Source organism: Amblyraja radiata, chromosome 19, assembly GCF_010909765.2.
Source record: "Amblyraja radiata isolate CabotCenter1 chromosome 19, sAmbRad1.1.pri, whole genome shotgun sequence".
Lineage (NCBI taxonomy): Eukaryota > Metazoa > Chordata > Chondrichthyes > Rajiformes > Rajidae > Amblyraja > Amblyraja radiata.
This window is the reverse complement of record NC_045974.1, coordinates 26,788,472-26,809,138: the sequence shown is the minus strand read 5'-3', so window position 1 is coordinate 26,809,138 and position 20,667 is coordinate 26,788,472. Positions and strand designations below refer to the sequence as shown.

The following is a 20,667-nucleotide window of genomic DNA, read 5'->3' as shown; positions in this document are numbered from 1 at the left end:
AGTTCTATGTATTTTATTCCTCTCACTGTTCTAATCCAACCCCCCCCCCCCCCCCCCGGCGGCCATAGCTTATTTCCTAATTTCTTATTTAACGCTCCTGATAAATTTCTTAATTTCTCTGCCTTGTGAGGAAACTCATTACACATTAATTGCAATGGGCTCTTTTCCTCTTCTGTTACATCTCTATCTACATTATTCCCATGCTTTTGAACACCGAAAACAGAATTCTTAAATCCTTCCTTTTGATCCCTAAATTTACCAAGCTCGCTTCTAGACAATGGATAATGGTTGAAAGCGATCGCAGCCTTGCAACTTGTTACTCCTTTGTTCCACCAATCCTACTCTCTTATTAAAATTATTCTCCTATCTCCCACAAATCCACACCCTTTCAACCTAACAACTTTCTCAATCCCCAGTCATTCCAGAATCAGAGTACTCCAGGGAATAATCAAACATATTCAAACCCAATCAAACACACTCTCGCACTCATTTAATCCTCAATCAAAACACCCAAAAATGATCTTCAGACACGTGTAACAGCGTACACAAGCAGGATAGCACGCTACCTATTACTATCAGGCACAACCACACTCCTAAATAAACCACAAACATTTGTTTATTATAAATCACGCACTCTAAAGGGCCTGTCCCACTTTCACGAGTTATTCACGAATTCTCCCGAGTTTTCCCCTTGATTCAAACTCGCAGAATGTTCGTAATGAGTACGTAGGAGGTCGTAGGAGTTTGTAGATATATCACAGCGGCTCGTTATGCTAGCCGTAGGTACTCGTGGCATCAGGTACGTCGGGACGTTTTTTCCAGCCCGATAAAAAATGGCCATGAGTAAAAAAAATGGTCGGGATGAAAGAAATTGCAACTTTTTGCTCGTAAGGAGGACATCGATCGAAATAGTCGTGGGAATTCATAGACATACTCATAGGAGTTCGTAGGAGTTTGTGAACATAGTCGTGGAAGGTCGTAGTAGTTCGTAGATTACCACGATCTTGATTTTTTTTTAGGTCCTTTAAACTCGGCAGAGGTTTTGAATTAAGTCGTGAAAGTGGGACAGGCCCTTAGGAAATCCTCCTCATGGCGCAATCGGTCAGCAGGATGACTCCTCTCCTGACGCAGCGATCGAAAGAGTACAACCCTTGATCGAACCACCCCAATTCAGATTCTTACAACACCACGCTCTAAAATAATTACAAATATTTAACTCAAGCACACTCTTACTTCAAGTTTCAAAATCCGTAAACACTCGCACAAGCAGCAACACAAATGATGGTTCGTGGACTTAACACAATCTAGATTTTAACTTCTAATTCTTAATACACTCTAAGTTTATTTACATACACAGAATATTTACAAAATCCGGATCCGATGACAATACGAAAAGCTATATTTTTACAATTTACAAAATTATTTAAAGCATTAGCGCACAGTTCACGAACACTCGATCTCGATACCGCTTCACGCTGTTATCACTCAGTGAACATCTCGCTCTGATACCGAAGATTTTCCCCTTCCTAGGTTACTCTTTGCTGAGAGGTACTACTCCTTAAATGACCACTTTTCCTCCTGAATGTTACTATCCCTCTGCTAAGACTGGACTTCTATAGGGGGACCTCCATCCCTCCTCTCTAAGTTCGACAGAATTAGGGGCACCCTTCTCTATTCAGATTACTTTTCATCAAGTAAACAGGTTCCTGTCTCTCAGGTACTCTTCGCTATCAGGTAGTAGTCAACAATCGACCAGAGGGTTACTATTCACTGTTGATCAGCCGCTATTCAGAATCGATCACGGACACGCACCAACTCCGAAGTTCTATATACAGGAATTCGAATTCCACCTTACTGGCAGAACTTCAATATGAAAGTCAGTATTTGGAAATTTGGCTTTGCAAATATAGACTCAAACTCCTAATTTTAGTGCGTATCTCTCCTCATAGATGGGCACTCAAATCAAAATAGTAACCTTTATGAGATGCCTCGTCCGTCATTTCAGGGAGGGACTCAGATATCTACACACAGACACACCTCTCTGCTGGGCACCAAGGATTGAGCACCTAGCCGCTTCTCGCTGTGAGTTATCGATGCCATTTTTCAGAATTCACCTTTTCAATTCGCGCTCCCGGCAACGATCCAATTGATATGTAGGTCAGACCTGTATTTCAATACCTCACCAATTGGATACCAAATCTAATCTTGGGCCACCCTCGCCCAATGAAGCGCGTTTGGCTCTCGTTAAAGCAGCTGCAGTCTGCCAACTACGACCAAAGTTTTGGGCCTCTAACCCAGGAAAGGGCCTCTAACCCAACCCCAGCAGGGCCTCTAACCCCACCCTGGTTTTATGGGCCCCTAACCCAAAGTAGTGCTAACCCCCCCCCCCCCCCCACCCCCCTCTCATGCTTGCTAAACTGTTCTAATTATCTCAATTAGACCCTTTTCCAAGCCCACGAATGATCGATCTGCTCCGACTAATGAAGTGCTGAAAATCAATGCGAAAACCGTGCCATGGGCCTGATTTCTACACTCGCGATCGAAACAGCTCAACACCCTTCATTGCAAACTTGTGTTTGGGGGGTCTTTGAGAGCCTGGATGAGCCCCCAATGTAAATTGCTCGTTTAAAGCTTCCCCCCAGTCTAGTTTCAGTCAAAAACACTGAATCAAGTACTAGAACAACTAATCTTTATTTTGACTAAGCGCAATTACAGTTCAACTATTGTACCTATCCCACCGCAGGTTTGATCCTTGTATCTGCCTGTTCAAGCCCTCTACGCCTCACTCAGACAGAAACACTCCAGAAGGTCATGCAGTCCCAAGCGATCTCCCACAAGATCAACGCTGGACCTCGTGGCAGCGGACTTTTATATGTCCCGGGACCTTGAGGAGCCGAACCATATGGGGGTGGTCTCTTGATAATCCAATTACAGATATCGATTAACCCCATACATAACAGACATTTCCCAAACCCAATAATACAGCAGCTTAATACATTGTATTCAAACAGGACTTCTCAAGGAAGCCAACTTAGAAACATTTACCCTGATCTGCAAGAAACCCAGACAAGGCTCAATGCCTCATCCAATCAACACTCAGCAAAGTAGAACTCTGCATCATTATTTACAATTATTTACAAGGTGTATGTCTGGTTTGCAGCCATCCAATCAATTCTATGCATTTTGCACCTAATTGACGGGGTCTGCAGATGTTCGTATTCTTTTCTTGCAACTTGTATCTAGGCTCTAGACACACTGGCACCACTCCGCAGCTTGACCCAGTTCTGCAGAGAGCAATTCCAAATTGACCAAATCTCCCAGCAGCCCTGAAGCTTTTACCCCCATTTTAAAGTCCTAGCCTCTCCAATTTGGCCAGGATTAACATGAACATCCTTCACATTTCTAAATTCCAAGCAAAAATCAAAAACCTATAGATGCTGGAAATCTGAAACAGAGACAGGAAATGCTGGAAGCACTCACTAGGTCGGGTAGCATCTGTGGAAAGAGAAAGTTAATATTTTAGTTCTGAGACCCTTCATTGGGGCTGGAAAATAAGTTTGGATTAGAGCACAATGCTGCATGTTTGTGAATTGATCAGGCAATCCAGAGTCCATGTTAATTACAGTTAATTCAGATTCATGTGAATATGAATAACATTTAGTGCAAGATAAAGTCCAGTAAAGTCCAATCAAAGATTGTCTGAGGGTCTTCAATGAGATAGATAGCAACTCAGGACTGCACTATAGTTGTTGGTCGGATGGTTCAGTTGCCTGATAACAGCCAGAATGCAATTTATGTATATTGTTATCATCTCACCTACAACAATGGAGTACGAACACATGATTCATCCAGTCCAGCAGAAAAATTCCACCAGTCCCCTCGTCCCTCTTTACATCCTTCCCTGTTGCCCTGCAATTAGAATTTTTTGCAAATGGCCATCAACTCCCTTTTGGGGTTTTTTTTGCCAGCTCAGGGTAATTCACAATGGGTTTCTGACACTGAGGCAGCAACTCAACCGCTGCGCCACCGTGCCGCCCATGACCTTTAGTATTTGACATAAGTGAAGAGTGCAGTCATTTTGCTTCTGACTATTAAATGTAGTCATTTTGCTTCTGACTATTAAAGCAGTGTATTAATGAAGAGAATTAAGGAAAAGCAAGTAAGGCTGTTTATGTAAGTAAGCAAACATACTAATCTGTTCTTTGACCCAGCAAAACTTTGAAGGACAACTTCAGTAAAATGCCTTACCAATTCTAATTCAACGAGGTAACTAATTATAGCACGTTGTTGTACCACCACTCCATCTCAAATATATTTGTGGACTTTGACTGGCTGTCACTTTTGATTTATATTGGTCACAGATTTGTACCCGCACATTGATAATGGTGGGGTTGAATGTTTTCAAGTGCAGCTGAATGTGGGGGAAAGGTGGATTAATGCTCCCACGAAGACAGGTAACCCAATGTATTAAGTCATCTTCTTTAGGTAACTGCAACTTGTGTTGTATCTATCGTGTGTGTAGATGTATCTGCACTGGTGTGTGTGTGTGCAGATGTATCTGCATTGGTGTATGTGTAAGTGTGTGTCATGGAGGTGTGGGTATGGACAGGTGTGTGTATGTGCAGTTGAATCTGCACAGGCATTTGAGTGTAAGTGTGCTGTGTAAGTGTGTGTCATGGGGTGTGGGTGTGTTTATGGACAGATGTGTGTCAGAGCAGGTGTATGTAAGTGTGTGTGTGCTTGTGTATGCATGGGTGTTTGTGTGTAAGTGTGTGTACATGGAGGTGTGTGTGTGTACGGACAGTTCTGCATGTGTGCGGGTGTGTGTGTAAGTGCACATGGAGGTGCATGTGTATGGATAGGTGTGCGTGAGCAGGTGTGTGTAAATGTGTGTACGTGGAGGTGTGTGCGTACGGACAGGTGTTTGTGTTTGTGTATTTCAGTGGGGATGCATATGTGCACGTTTTTTGGATGTGCATGTCAGTGTCTGTATGAGTGTGCGATTGAGTGAGTTAAAACTCTCGTTAATCATCTACTTGTGATTACTTTACTCGTGCAATAATAATAGCTCTTTGCAAACACCTTGCAGCACATTTCAGTTATGGTGCTGAAATTGGCTGTGTTTATATCACATCGTTAACATAGCACAACGTCTTGAGGCAATTCATGTGATCGCTATTAGTTTTACACAAGCCCATGTCAGGAGATGTTAGGCCAACACTAACAAAAGCATTAAAGAGGTAGGTTTAAAGGAAGATTTTAAAGAAGGAAGGATGATAAATGTCAGGGCAGGAAATTTTGCGACTTGGGATTGAAACTGCGGAAGGAACGGCTGTCAATCATAGATCAGAAGATCAGAAGACATAGGAGGAGAATTAAGCCATGCGGGCAGCACAGTGGTGCAGCGGTAGAATGGCTGCCTTTCAGCGCTAGAGACCAGAGTTCGATCCTGACTACGGGTGCTGGTCTGTACAGAGTCTGTACGTTCTCCCTGTGGCCGCGTGGGTTTTCTCCGGTTTTCTCCCACACTCCAAAGATGTACAAGTTTGTAGGTTACGTGACTTTGTTAAAAATTTGTAAATTGTCCCAAGTGTGTACGGGATGATCGCTGGACGGCGCAGAATTAGTGGGCCGAAGGGCCTGTTGCCACGCTGTGTCTCTAAAGTCACTTGGATCAATTTACCGAAGCCAATTAACCGACAAACTTGTTTGTCTTTTGAATGTGGGAGGAAACCTAAAGAACCAGGAAAAAACTACTCAATCATGGGGAGAACGTACAAAACTCCATAGATTGCACCCGTAATCAGGAACTCCGGCGCTGTAAGGCAGTAACTCTACCGCTGCGCCACTGTGCTGCCACTGAGCAACCATACTGCCCCATAATTGCTTCCATAACCTCTCCAATTCAGCTTTCTTGATCATTCCTGAAGTTAATTTCTCCACTCTTGGCAAGCACACCTTCAGCGACTGCTCTAAACTCAGCAATTCCCTTCTGAAGTCTTTTCACCTTTCAGTCTCCCCCTCTTCCTTTTAGATGCCCCTGAAAACCTGTCCTTTTAACTAAGCCTTTGATCATTTGTCCTTGCATCTTCTGGGGACTAAACACAACCAGAACGAGGATCAGATGGGACAGTATCCTGGGGACTGTACCAGGATAGCTATTCTGTAAATTCTCTTGGGATGTTTTGCTAAGTTAAGAGTACTAAATAAATACAACGTGTTGTTCCTGTTGCAGTGATAGAATAGCACTTAAGATGCTTTCTACTTGTACATTCTGACCCACTTGAATGATGACTGAACTGGGTCAGAGGATGTCATTTTAATCAAATTCTGCACCAGCTGAAAAAAATACAATTTGATACAATGGTAGCAAAAAATGAGTTATCCAGTGCTTGGGAAAATTAATATATTAAAACCATAAAATCCCTAGTAACTCATTAGTAAGTTATATTAAATGTGCAGATATATTTGTGCATTTTACCAAGTCAAGCAATACACCAAATCTAGAAACAAAGAACTGCAGATGCTGGTTTATACCAAAGATAGACACAAAGTACTGGAGTAACTCAGTGGGTTAAGCAGCATCTCTGGAGGAAAAAGGTATGTGACATTTTGGGTTGAGACCCTTCTTCAGACTGAAAGTAGGGTGTGGGGGGGGGGGGGGGGGGGGGGGGGCTAGTGAAGAGCTGGAGGGAAGAAAAGACAATCAGGGTCCTGCTCTTTTATCGCCTCCAGCTCTTCACCCCCATCCTTTACTTTCAGTCTGAATAAAGGTCCTGATCTGAAACGTCACCTACCCTTTTCCTCCAGAGATGCTGCCTGACCCACCAAGTCTAGTTTAGTTTTAGAAAAACAGCGTGGAAACAGGCCCCTTGGTCCACTGAGTCTGCGAGGACCAACAGTCACCAACTAGTTCTATCCTGCACACTGGGGACAATTTACAGAAACTAGTTAACCAACAAAGCTGACCGTCATTGGAATGTGGGAGGAAACTGGAGCATCCGGGGAAAACCCAAACGGTCACAAGGAGATGATCCGAGCGGACAGCATGCCTAGTTTGAATCAGACCCAGTCTCTGGCGCAGTAAGGCAGCAGCTTTACCGCTGTGCCACTCTGCCACCCACAATCAGTCAATAAGCCTCAGTTCGCAGCCTTGTATGGCGGGAAGTACTAGCCCAGATTAACTGATGAAACTAACTGCTGGAGTAATGCCCCTGTCCCACTTAGGAAACCCGAACGGAAACCTCTGGAGACTTTGCGCCCCACCCAAGGTTTCCGTGCAGTTCCCGGAAGTTTTTGTCAATCTCCCTACCTGCTTCCACTACCTGCAACCTCCGGCAACCACCTGCAACCTCCGGGAACCACATAGAAACCTTGGGTGGGGCGCAAAGTCTCCAGAGGTTTCCGTTCAGGTTTCCTAAGTGGGACAGGGGCATAACTCAGCGGGTCAGGCAGCATCTCTGGGCAACATGAATAAGCAAAGTTTTGGGTCGGGACCCTTCCTCAGACCCAAACCCATCCCAAAATGTCGCCTAACCATGTTCTCCAGAGATGCCGACCAGTTACTCCAGCACTTTGTGCTTTTTATCACAAACTAGCATCTGTGGATCCTTGTGTCCCCGGGTTAAGTAATGTTCAGTTTCCATGCTATCTCCACACTATTATAAAAATGCAAAATTTACAATTACCACTCAAAGGATGGAATTCCTTTGTCTGTGATCAGCAGCCAGAGTGTTAGAAAATGTCAAGGCAGATATTGGCTGGAGGATACACATTATATAACTATACAAGCATTCTGAAGAATGAAGAATCAGTCTGAAGAAGGGTCTCGACCTGATACGTCACCTATTCCTTCTCTCCAGAGATGCTGCCTGTCCCGCTGAGTTACTCCAGCATTTTGTATCTACCTTCGATTTAAACCCGCCTGCAGTTCTTTCCTATACAAACATTCATTTGAACAAAGTTTTATTGGGCTCTGAGAATGCCATCTTGTGGCTATATTGCATTAATATGATTTTTGCACATAAATGTTTTCTCTTTTTAATTAATTTTCTTCCTTCCAGTTTCAAACAGCAAATGTACTTTGAGACGGCAGATAACAAATAGGGCTAATTCCACAAAATAATATGCTGGGAATTATATACTATTTCTGAAAAATCACAGCTGAAAACTTAAACTGTGCGACTATTCAGTCAAACCTAATACCTGCACTGAGAATAGACACCCGAAGCGCCTCCTCACTTAAATAGGAGCAACGTGTAGTCTATGATTTTTAGTCTACAGAGACTTCAGTAAAGTCTTTAACTCAGCACAAGAAAAGTTAAGATTTAGAGGGATATGGGCCAAACGTGGGAAGGTGACACTGGTGTAGATGGGGCATTTTGGTCGGCATGTGCAAGTCGGGCCGATGGGCCTGTTTCCATGCTGTATGACTCCATGTCTCTAAAATAGTTCAAAAGGTTGGAGCACGTCAAATCTGAAGCAAGTTGGCAAATTGGATCCAGAATCTGTTTGTTTGAAGGAGGCAGAAGATTATGATAAAGGATTGTTTTTGTGATTGGAAGCATGAGAGCAGTGGTTTAGAACAAGGATTGGTGTGAGACCCTATCTGACCATTTAATACACTCGTGATTTGAATGTGTAAATTCACAGCTAACTTGAAAACTAGTGGTGTTGCTGATAACGTGCAAGATTGGCTTAGGATTTGGGATGACAGGATGACTGATCATTGGGCAGTGCAAAGGCAAATGAAATTTAATACTGATGATTGGTTATCAAAAATTGCAGCAAGATCTTGATCAGTAGAGCAAGTGGGCTGAGGAATGATTAATAGATAAGTGTTGCATTATGGGAAATTAAACCAGGTCAGGACCTACTCAGGACTCTGGGGAGTGAATATAGAATATGTACATATGCAAATTTGCCAACTTGCTTCAGATTCAACGTGCTCTAACCTTTTGAACTATTTTAGAGACATGGAGTCATACAGCATGGAAATAGGTTGTACAAGACATTGGTGAAGCCACATTTGGAGTATTGTGTTCAGCTTTGGTCGCCCAAAGCTTGGCCTATAGGGAGAGGTTGAGCAGGCTAGTATTTTATTCCTTGGAGCGCAGGAGGATAAGGGGATGATCTAATAGAGGTGTATAAGATGATGAGCTCCAAAGATACGGTAAATGCACAGAGTCTTTTGCCCAGAGTAGGGTAATCAAGACTTAAGTTTAAAGTGAGGGGGGGGGGGGGGGGGAAGATTTAATAGCAACCTGAGTAACAATGTTTTTACACAAAGGCTGCTAGGTGTATGGAATGAGATACCAGAGGAGGTAGTTGAGGCAAGTGGTATCAGAACATTTAAAAGTCATTTGGACAGGTATACAACGTACCCTGAGAGTATATTTCTTTATACATGTTCAATGTCACCACATGACATGTTTTTAATGTATCTGCAGCTTTCTATGTCTATCTGCGGTTTAAACCAGCATCTGCAGTTCCTTCCTATGCAGTTCTTAGTTTGTACGTTTAAACATTATCGGAACCTGAACATTTGCAACAAGGATGCTCCTAATTCTTAAGTATGCTGGATACTGATGCACCTTCCCCAAACGGCACCTTAGCTGCCGGCTTCACTTTTTTTGTCAATCGGACTGATACAGGGCTCAGATTATGAGGTGAAAAAGGCTCGGAATTCCTTTCAGCCTGAGTCGCTTTGTTCCCTTCAGTGCGGTACTTAAGACACAATTGCCACACCACATTATATGTCGGAGTGGCTCTTATAGTAGCAGAATAAAGCATGTCAGTCATCTGAGTGCATATGAGGAATTGACAACCTCTTGGCACTCAGATGAAGTGACATGCATTTAACTGCCCAGCAACGACCTCGGAATAACAAAGCAGGTGGTGTCATTGGACAGCCGGTTATAATTTCACAGCCTGACAGCAGTTCTCATTTTGCCAGGGTTATTAGGATGCTGACCTTCCACTCTCGAGACAGCCACAATGCCCATTTGTCCTGTTTGAGCCCCATAAGAAAGTTACATTTTAACAACAGTAGTTTTATGAGGTACTAGCTGTTAACACTCAGGAAGGAGTACTTAACATTTGAGACACACAATGTCAATGTCAAATGCTGCCAGGTCAATAACATCAGAATTAACATTGAGCGGAGTTCCATCTCTTTTATCAGAACAATATATCAATTTATTGGAAGTAGCAGGTCCCCTCTCCCATCATAGATGAGACCCTCACACGTGTCTCCTCGATACCCCGCAGCACCGCCCTTGCTCCACCACCCCTTACTCGCAACAGGGACACAGTCCCCCAGTCCTTACCTTTTACCCCTTCAGTCGTCACATACAACACATAATCCTCCAACATTTTTGCCACCTCCAATGGGATCCCACCTTTTCACATCTTCCCATCTCCACCCCTTTCTGCCTTCAGCCGATACTTTTCCCCCCGTAACTCCCTGGTTCACTCATCCCTTCCCACCCAAACCACCCTCTTCCCACGTACCTTCCCCTGCAACCGCAGAAGATGCAACACCTGTCGCTATACCTCCTCCTTCAACTCTGTCCAGGTTAGGCAGATGTTCACTTGCACCTCCTCCAACCTCATCTACTGTATCCGTTGTTCAAGATGTGGACTCTTATAAATCGGCGAGACCAAACGTAGACTGGGCGAATGTTTTGCTGAACACCTTCGCTCAGTTTGCCTGGACCTACCTGATCTCCCGTTTGCTAAACACTTTAATTCCCCTTCCCATTCCCACATTGACCTTTCTGTCCTAGGCATCCTCCATTGTCAGAGTGAGGCTAAATGCAAATTGGAGGAACAGCAATTCATATTTAGCTTGGGCAGCTTACTGCCCAATTACAGTATGAATATTGATTTCTCTAACTTCTGAAACCAATCTGCTAGTGATTCCCAGAGTAAATACAAAACATGGGAAAGCAGGATTTAGTTACTATGCAACAAATAGCTGGAATAAACTTCCTGAAGATTTAAGACTTGCCTCAACTTTGACCACTTTTAAAACAAGACTGAAAACTTTTATGTTTACTTTAGCTTTCAGCTAAATCTTAACTACATTGCACTTTTAACTTTTGCACTTTTTATAATGCATTTTTAATTTTGCTTTTCTTTTCTTTTAGTTCTTCTATTTTATTTCATTTTATTATTTCATTTATTGTATGACATGTTTTTATGTGAAGCACTTTGAGTCTGCCTCGTGTATGAAATGTGCTATATAAATAAAGTTGCCTTGCCTTGCCTTGCCTTGCCTAACTTCAAATAACCCCTGCGTTCCCTCGCTCTCATTCCCTTCCCCACCCAAGTGACACCAGCTTTTCGTTCTCACCCAGCAAACAGCTAACAATGGCCTGTTTTCTTTATCATTGTTACTTATTTGCACATCTTTCATTCATTTGTTCTATATCTCTTTACATCATTGTCTATATCTCCCGTTTCCCTTTCCCGTGACTTTCAGTCTGAAGAAGGGTCTCACCCATTCATTCTCTCCAGAGGTGCTGCCTTTCCTGCTGAGTTATTCCAGCATTTTGTGTCTATCTTCAATTTATTGGAAGTTGTATAGGAACATAAAGAACAGGAGTAGGAGAAGGTTATCTAGCCCTTCAAGCTTGCATTATTATCCATCAAGATCAAGGTTAATTTCTACATCTGGGGCTTTATCCTGCCTTATACCTGTATCTCTTAATTCCCATAAGGACACGGAGTGCTGAAGTGACTCAGTGGGTCAGACAGCATCTCTGGAGAACATGGATAGGTGACGTTTCAGGTCGAGACCTTTCCTCAGTTTGGTTTAGTTTAATTCAGAGATACATTTTAGATATCAATCTGAAGATTGATATCTAAAATGAAAATGCCATCTATCCATGTTTTCCGGAATAGTTGGCTGATGTCCTGAGTCACTCCAGCACTTTGTGTCCTTTTGTGTAACCTGGCTTCTGCAGTTCCTCGTATCTCCCTTAATGTCCAGAAATCTATTTTATATAAACAAAAGACATAATAACTTTTGATATTGTTAAGCTGGAAAGAGTGACAAAGAGATTTACAAGGATGTTGCCAGTACATGAGAGCCTGTGCTACAGGGAGAGGTTAAACAGGCAAGGGATTTATTCTTTACAGCGCAGAAGGATGAGGGATGATCTAATAGAGATGTTTAAGACCCTGAGGGGATCACATAGGGTAAGTGAACAGAGTCTTTTACCCAGATAGGGAAATCAAGAAACAGAGGACATAGGTACTGTATAAGGTCAGAGGGGAAAGATTCAGTGTAGTTTATTTTAGAGATACAGCATAGAAACAGATCCAGCGTGCCCACACTGATCAACATGTCCCATCTACACTGGTCCCATCTGCTTGCCTTTGGCCCATATCCCTCTAAACCTGTCCTATCCATGTATCTGACAAATTGTTTCTTAAACGTTGCGATTGTACCTGCCTCAACTACCTCCTCTGGCAGCTCGTTCCATACACCCACCACCCTTTGTTTGAAAATGTTACCACTCAGATTCCTATTAAATCTTTCCCCCTTCACCATAAAGCTATGTCCTCTGGTTCTCAATTCCTCTACTCTGGGCAAGAGATTCTGTGTGCCTACCCGATCTATTCCTCTCATGATTGTATACACCTGTATAAGATCATACCTCATCCTCCTGTGCTCCAAGGAATAGAGTCCCAGCTTGCTCAAACTCTCCCTTTAGCTCAGGCCCTCGAGTCCTGGCCACATCCTCGTAAATCTTCTCTGTACCCTATCCAAATTGACAACATCTTTCCTCATTTTTCCTTCTGTGCCAGAAGGTTTATACCCCACTCAGGTGACTTGTGCATTGAATCTAGGCTTCCTGGCCAGCATCATTCGGGCTGAGAATGGGACTGTTACAATGAAATAGCTGCTATGATAGCCACTATTCCATGATTCAGGACAGCCAGTGGTGTAGGAAAAAGCAGATTAGATGGCAATTTAGGACCGATTGCCAATTTTTGGAACATGTTTGCCAAGTGCGATGAAAAAAGTGGTATAGAAACAAGGAACTGCAGATGCTAGTTTAGCAAGAAAAGACACAAAATGCTGCAGTAATCAGGCTAAACAAGGTTTGTACGGTCTTCCTGTGACCGTGTGTGTTTTCTCCATGTGCACCCACTCTCCAAAGACATGCAGGTTTGTAGGTTAATTAGCTTCTGTAAATTGTCCTTAGTGTGTAGGATAGTGCAAGTGTACGGGGTGATCGCAGGCCGGCACGGACTCAGTGGGCCGAAAGGCCTGTTTCCACGCTGTATTTCTAAATTCTGAAGTAAAGTCTAAATGCCACATCCCCGGAGAACATGAATAAGTGACGTTTTGGGTCGGGACCCTTCTTCAGACCAAAAAATGGTGGATTAACTGATCAATTTCTGCTAACCAAACCAGGCATTAGGGGATCAGAGAAAAAACAGATGTATGCAGGTGATTGATCAGCCATGAACATCAGAATAGCATTGAGGGGCTGAATGGCCTCATGAAGCTCCTATCTCCCTTGATACTGATGCCTCACTCATGTCAATATGGGTGAAATTTTCCAGGTCGAGACAACAACAAACATAAATATCCACAAAGATAGACACACAGCGCTGGAGTAACTCAGCAGGTCAGGCTGCATCTCTGGAGAAAATGAATGGGTGACATTTCGGGTCAGAACCCTTCTTCATTCGGAACCCTTTCTCCAGAGATGCTGCCTGACCTGCTGAGTTACCCCAGCACTTGGTATCTATCTTTGGTGTAAACCAGCAACAACAGCTAATTCCTACACATAAGTATCCATGATATCCGCAATTGAAGTATCAGCTAACTGGATTGCTATTGCAATGTTTAAGAAACATTTGTATAGGTACATGGATCGGGTAGGTTTAAAGGGATATGGGCTAAATGCAGGCAGGTGGGAAGAGTGGAAATGAGGCATGTTGGTCATGTGGTGTGGGCAAGTTTCTACGCTGCATGACTCCATGCCTCTATGATGCCTTGTGATTCTGTGTTTTTTTCCTATCCCCATCGCACCCATAGCATTTCACACCTCATGAATTACTGTTTGATTGGTTGTTGCAGTTTGGTTTGGCAAACATGGTTCATAATTTGCACTTAGATGGATTCCCACAAATAGTGAATGTCCACTTAATCTGTTATGATGGAGTTGGTTGGAGAATGCGATTTTTTGATGTCTTTCTGAAAATGCAATCAGTGTTACATCTGAAATAAGACTCCTTCAACGGTCAGCACTTTCTCACTATCAGGACTGAGTGCTCATGGCACCAAGCACTGAGTCCCAAATGACCAATTTCCTTCTGATCTTTAGTTTTTTCTCTGATCAACAGCCCTGATCTTCAGTGACCACTCCTCTTCCCAATTTTCCATCTGTAACATCACCTAATCCTTAATGCCCCTCAATATCTGACTGCCGCCTGTCCATTTCCAACTCTGAAGGACGCATGGTGGCGCAGCAGTAGAGTTGCTACCTCACAGTATCAGAAACCCGGGTTCAATTCTAACTACAGGTGCTGTCCGTATGGAGTTTGTACGTTCTCCCCATGACAACGTGGGTTTTCTCTGGGTGCTCCGGGTTCCTTCCACACTTGGTTGGAACAGGTTGGTAGGTTAATTGGCTTTGGTAAAGATTGTAAATTGTCCCTAAAGTGCAGGATAGTGTACGGGGATCGGTGCGGACTCCGTGGGCCGAAGGGCCTGTATCTGCGCTATGTTTCTGAAGTAAGCCATGCTAACTCTGTTCTCCCTTTGGCTTCTCGACCTCTCAACCTACACCCACTCGGGACAATTTTTTTTTTACATTTACCAAGCCAATTAACCTACAAACCTGTACATGTTTGGAGCGTGGGAGAAAACCGAAAACCCACGCAGGTCACGGGGAGAACGTACAAACTCCAAACAGACAGCACCTGTTGTCGGGATCGAACCTGGGACTCCGGCGCTGCATTTTCTATAAGGCAGCAACTCTACCACTGTGCCACCATGACAGCTCTCATTCTGATGTAAAAAAAAACTGAACAGGCTGGAAACATTCGGAGGAGAAAGTTAACTTTTTGCATTAACAACCTTTCTTCAGACTTGGGGAAAATCTCTTTATCTGCCTGTCTGGGTCCAGGAATCTTTTTTCAAAATCAAAGTAAACTTTGTTCAGAATAAAAAATGTATGCAAATCAGGAACTGTGCAAAAATTCTTCCGACATTCTCAGCACAATGCATACTTTAATTTACATTGTATTGTCCACAGAAATATCATTAAGGCAGGCATCCTTGCCAGTCGTGGCCTCCTGGGGTGATTCCCTTGTTTGTGGGGTGTCCCCACCAGACTCTGCCTATCAATGTCCAGCAGCGGAAGGACCCTAAACTGTGGTCCTTCCCTTGGCGTTGGCTGTACCAAGCTTCAGTGCGTTCCTCTCAGCACGCACACTTGCAATCTGGAGCGGGCCAGTCGGCAACATTCCCTGATGGACATCTCACTCTGGTCCAGGAATCGAACCCCAAAAATGTCACCAACACTTTGAATTTATCCTGAACTGCTTCCCCCGTCTTACTGCAGGGGGACTTCACGTTTGGTTTGGGACAGGAAAAATAATGTAACACGGAGATGTACAGAAAACCTATGGCACAGCAGTTCTTCTGCGATCCATTCTGACCTCATCTACGTTGGTTGACTATGTTTTTACAACGCCAGTTAGTAAACTCAGGTCTAGGTTTGTAAATATGTTCTAAGAACGCTTTACTCGGGGGAGTTATGCTTAATTTATTTGATCAGTACATAGCAGTGGTGCAGTGGGAGAGCTGCTGCCTCACAGTGCCAGAGACCCGGGTTTGATCCTGACTATGGGTGGTGTTTGTGCAGAACTTAATACGTTCCCCCTGTGACCATGTGGGGGTTTTCTCCAGGTGCTCCGGTTTCTACCCACATTCCAAAGACCTGCAGATTTGTAGGCTAATATGCTTCCGTAAATTGCCCCTAGTGCATCGGGCGTGAAAGTGGGATAACATAGAACTAGTGTGAACGGGTGATCAATAGTCGGCTTGGACCCGGTGAGCCGAAAGGCCTGTTTCCACACTGAACTAAACCAAACTCACCCTTTCTAGCGATACTTGGAAACAGTGAGAATTCATTTGTGCATACACTAAGATGATAATTTCTGTCTTTCAGGATGGCTGGTGGATGTAACACAAGATTACAGGTACTTGTACCAGGTGTGTGGATGCATTGTGATTCTAGCGAGCGTCTATTTAGTTATTGGAAATGCCATCAACTACCATTTGCTGGCAAAGGAAAAGAAGCTGGAGGAGGAGGCAATGAAAGCATCTCCGGATGATGCAGAACTAAAAGATGTCTGTGAGAACGCGCCTAGCAGTGATGCTGACGATATTGAAATCAATCCCCAGATGCTGCTGGCTAATTCCTCTGAGAAAGAAACTAATGTCTAATCTAACCCACTGATCTGCTGTTTCTTTTCTCCCAGTGTTCACTTGAAATTGCGTGTCAAGAGTATGTCAGTCTCTAGGTAGGTATAAATCCAGGGCTCTAACAGGGGGTCAGTATTTTCAGCTGCAGATCATTTACTAATCCTTGGGGTGTGAAGGATAACCCTTCCGAGTCCCAGGAATCACCCAAATTTAAAGTTGTGGTCATAGATATTTCTGCGTCTCTTTGAACTGTTATTGCTCTACGCTGCGGTTTGGCAGGGAGGTAAAGTATTCCGAAACGGTCAGTGTGCAAGAGGGGAATATCTCCAACATGTTCCATTCAAACGATCATCTGCTATTATGCTGACAATTTTCAATCCGCACCGTTTTTGTTGCTGATGGGCAATTTTCAGAGAGTGGCAGCAAAAACACTGAAGGCAGGAGTTCATTTCTGACTGAGCACAACTTGATGTTACTGTGCACTATTTTTTTTTGTATATGCAATCCAAGGTATCTGTGCTAGGAACTGTGCAAATTAACATAACAGCGAACCGCAGCTGCAGACTGCAGACTGCAGAGAGCATGCAAGTGTGTCGGCAGTGCACGCTAAATGCGGAAGAGGGCACTAGACTGAGAATAATCAAAGATTAGCTGCCATGCTTCTTCATGAGGAGATGACTCTTGCTAATCAAGCCTCTAGGGACTTGACTACAGCCTTTCATTAAGTTTGACTTTCAGGAAACCTAATGAAGAGCAAAAGGCTCTTGCCAGTACAAGTCTCTCGTTCTGAGATTAAATAGATTAAAGCCCGGTAAACAAACCAAATTGAGCCATGCCACTCAAAACAAAAGACTAACTAAATGGAAGAGGGAGCTTGAGGGACAGAGGCTCCGAAGCCTAGATTTTCTAATCAATGTTGATTTAGCAACAGCAGTGACCCATTTATTTTTTTTAAATAATGTCAATTGGAAAATCTAAGCTTTATTCATTTTCAAGTGAAATCAATGCTGAATTAATCATAGGGTTTTGAAGATCCTCAGTGAAAATGTATTGAGGAATGACCATCCAATTTTTCAGTGTCATTCAACTCCAGGTCAACACCACCTCGTAGTTTAACACCAGTTGACTTATCATCAAATCTTGTTTGATGACCATCTGTGGGATATTTGGCTAAGTTTCTTTTTAAAAATGCTAGAAATTGGCAAACGCCCATAATAAATCGCCATAGGTTTGTCGATAAATATGGACGAAGGCCTCTGGTGCTCTCCTTAGATCATCGCTGAAGCATTTTATAAACTATAGTTACTGTTGCCAATTCCGACCTGTGGCTACTAACCATAGGTACTGGGTGCCCTACAGCTAACATATTCCATTTCCTTGTACCAAAGCCTCTTACCCTTCACCAAAAACGTCTCGCAAGTAAAATTAGCGTGTTGTCTAAGTTGATTGTATTATAATTCAATTAAATGAATATCAGGGCCATTAGTTTTGGAATTAATTAAGGCTTATTATTTGTATTTAAATTTTATATTGTAATATTTTCAAGACACAGGACTAAATTTTACAATTCATTTAACCAATAGCAATTTTGTGGGATAATTGTATGCACTCTTGAGAAAATAAATAGTGAATGACATAACCGGAAATCCTCATCGTAGAGTAAGTTTAGCTTAGTGGGTGTAAGAAGTGTTAACAAATTAATTTGGTGCATCTTCCTTTTGATTTCCAAACCTTTGTGAGTGGGGAAGTATTTGCACTTTCTGAACAGCAATAAAACAGTTTGATGACCATGGTATCACCACCGTTATTAACCTTATGCACTGCTTTGTGATTATAGCAAGACAATGAGCACCATTAACCTTGGGCACTTTCTAAATTTAACACTATCCCCATCATAGCCTGCACAGTGCCTGCAGAATTTGGAAGTTCATCTGACTGAGATCAATTGATCTTGGTTTCTTCTACCACATAAGGACGCACCATGAGGGAGAATCTTTCCAGTTAATACCAAAGGGGTCGGTGGAATATTGGTATTATCCTGCCCACTATTCCCTCTGATTGACCACATTTGGGGTGAGGCACAGAGCCAGCATTGCGTCTGATCCCAGTACTTAGGCTAAAATGCATCTGTATGTCAGAGAAGCAGATTTACTGTTCGAAACCGGCATCTAAAGGCAAGAGTGTACAGGTTTAAGTTGAGGGGAAGGAGTTTTAAAGGTGGTCTGAAGGGTGAGGTTTTTTTGTTACATAGAGAGTGTTTAGAGATACAGTGCGGAAACAAGCACTTCGGCTGACCAAGTCCGCGCAGACCAGCGATACCCGCACACTAGCACTATCCTACACACTAGGGACAATTTACCATTTTCACCAAAGCCGTCGTTCAAGTATGAGAGGAAACTGGAGCACCCGGAGAAAACCCACGCAGTCACGGGGAAAATGTACAAACTCCGTACAGACAGAACCCGCAGTCAGATCGAACCCGGGTCTCTTGCGCTGTAAGGTAGCAACACTACCGCTGCGCAACCGTGTCGCCTTTTAAGGTGAGGCATAAAGCCAACATTGCGTCGGATCTCAACATTTAGGCTAAAACTCATCTGAATGTCGGTAAAGTTCCAAACCAATATCACAAAGCAAGAGGGTACAGGTTAAAGCTGAGGAGAGGAAGGTTTAAAGGTAGTCTGAAGGGAAAGTTTTTTTTTAACAGAGCGTGGGTGATCTCAGGAATGCACTGCCGGAGGAGGTGTTACCTGGCAAACTGTTATATGTAAAAGGCATTTTGATAGATACGTAAATAGGCATGGAATAGAAGGGTATGGTCCTTCTATGCAGGCAAATGGGATTACTGTAGAGGACCGTAAGGTGGGCACGGTTGTGCTGGGCTGAAGGGCCTGTTTCTCTACTGTAGAAATCTATGACTATATGACTCTAATCACATATCACTTTTCAACTTCAAGAACTATGTACATATTTGAAGGTAAGGTCAAAATGGAGTAAATGTTAAATGTAATCATTATCTATCAGATATCATTGATGGAGATTTTTTAGTGCAATAGTTACATTATTAGATAGAAATGAAAAGATTTGGAGACTTGACTTGAAATTCTTCCATGCCGCTTTGGAATTTTAATTGTTAAATATGTCATATGCCATAAAAAGCCAATATCAATAACGGTGAAACTGCTGAATTATTGTAACCATCTAATTGATGAGCTATTGTACGATCCAAAATTCATATCCATCCTGACCAACACGGGTCTCCAAATCCAGGTTCATTATTACCTGCCATCTGAAATAGCCTAGCATTAAAGGTTTACTAGAGAATTAATTGCAGGCCATTCAGTCGGACTGAAGGTGACATATTCCAACCAGCAGTTCAAAAAAGGTAGTTGAACACCACCTTATCAAGACCACACAGGAGCCAGCAATAAATGTTAACCTTGCTAACAATACCCATATCCTATGGTAACATTGAAGATAAATGCCTAAAGGTTCATTCCCTGGTTGATCACATGAATCCCTTTATATAGTAGTGTGTCAGCACATTGTATTCCACCTCTGAGATTAATTCCATTGACGTCAGTGTGTAGTACAGTACCCTGATCAGATTACATTCAGCACTACCATCTAGGAATGAAGTTCAAAGCCAGTGAGCTTCATTTAAATATGTGGCCTCTAATACTTAACTGTTGCACTCCTCTTTGGTAAGAGAAAATAATCCAATGGAAAACTCACTTAAGAACATACCCACCCCTCATCAAAAGCACAGTATAATCTCAATGTATCAGTAAATCGTATAAGTGTAAGATTAGCTTACTTCCTATTGTCTGGTCAAGAGTCAAGAGTGTTTTATTGTCATTTGCCCCGAAACAGAACAATGGAATTCTTACTTGCAGCAGCACAACAGGTAAACATAGTGTGTAAGAAGGATGCTTGTTTAAACCGAAGATAGACACAAAAAGCTGGGGTAACTCAGCGGGACAGGCAGCATCTCCGGAGAGAAGGAATGGGTGATGTTTCAGGTCGAAACCTTTCTTAAACATAGTACATAGTACACCATAAATAATTTTTTTTAAAGTTCAGTACATATATATACAAAAACAAACAATAATAGTGCAAAGTCAAAACCAATGCCCCCAAGTCTATGTAGTTCAGAGGTTATTTGGAGGTTGTCCGCATAATAGCCTGATGCATGTTGGGAAGAAACAGGCCCT

At 42.9% G+C, this 20,667-nt stretch overlaps 1 protein-coding gene across 6 annotated transcripts in view; it reads left to right on the top strand.

Annotated features, from left to right (window-relative positions):
- Nucleotides 1-19,625, top strand: part of slc16a7 (solute carrier family 16 member 7) — a 131,288-nt gene extending 111,663 nt beyond the window's left edge. For all 6 annotated transcript variants that reach the window (XM_033038115.1, XM_033038114.1, XM_033038112.1 and 3 more), the window contains exon 5: nt 16,200-19,625. In XM_033038115.1, coding sequence (XP_032894006.1) covers nt 16,200-16,477 — 278 coding nt within the window. In that variant the 3' untranslated portion in view covers nt 16,478-19,625. The remainder of the gene's footprint in view (nt 1-16,199) is intronic.
- Nucleotides 19,626-20,667: the final 1,042 nt, after the last annotated feature.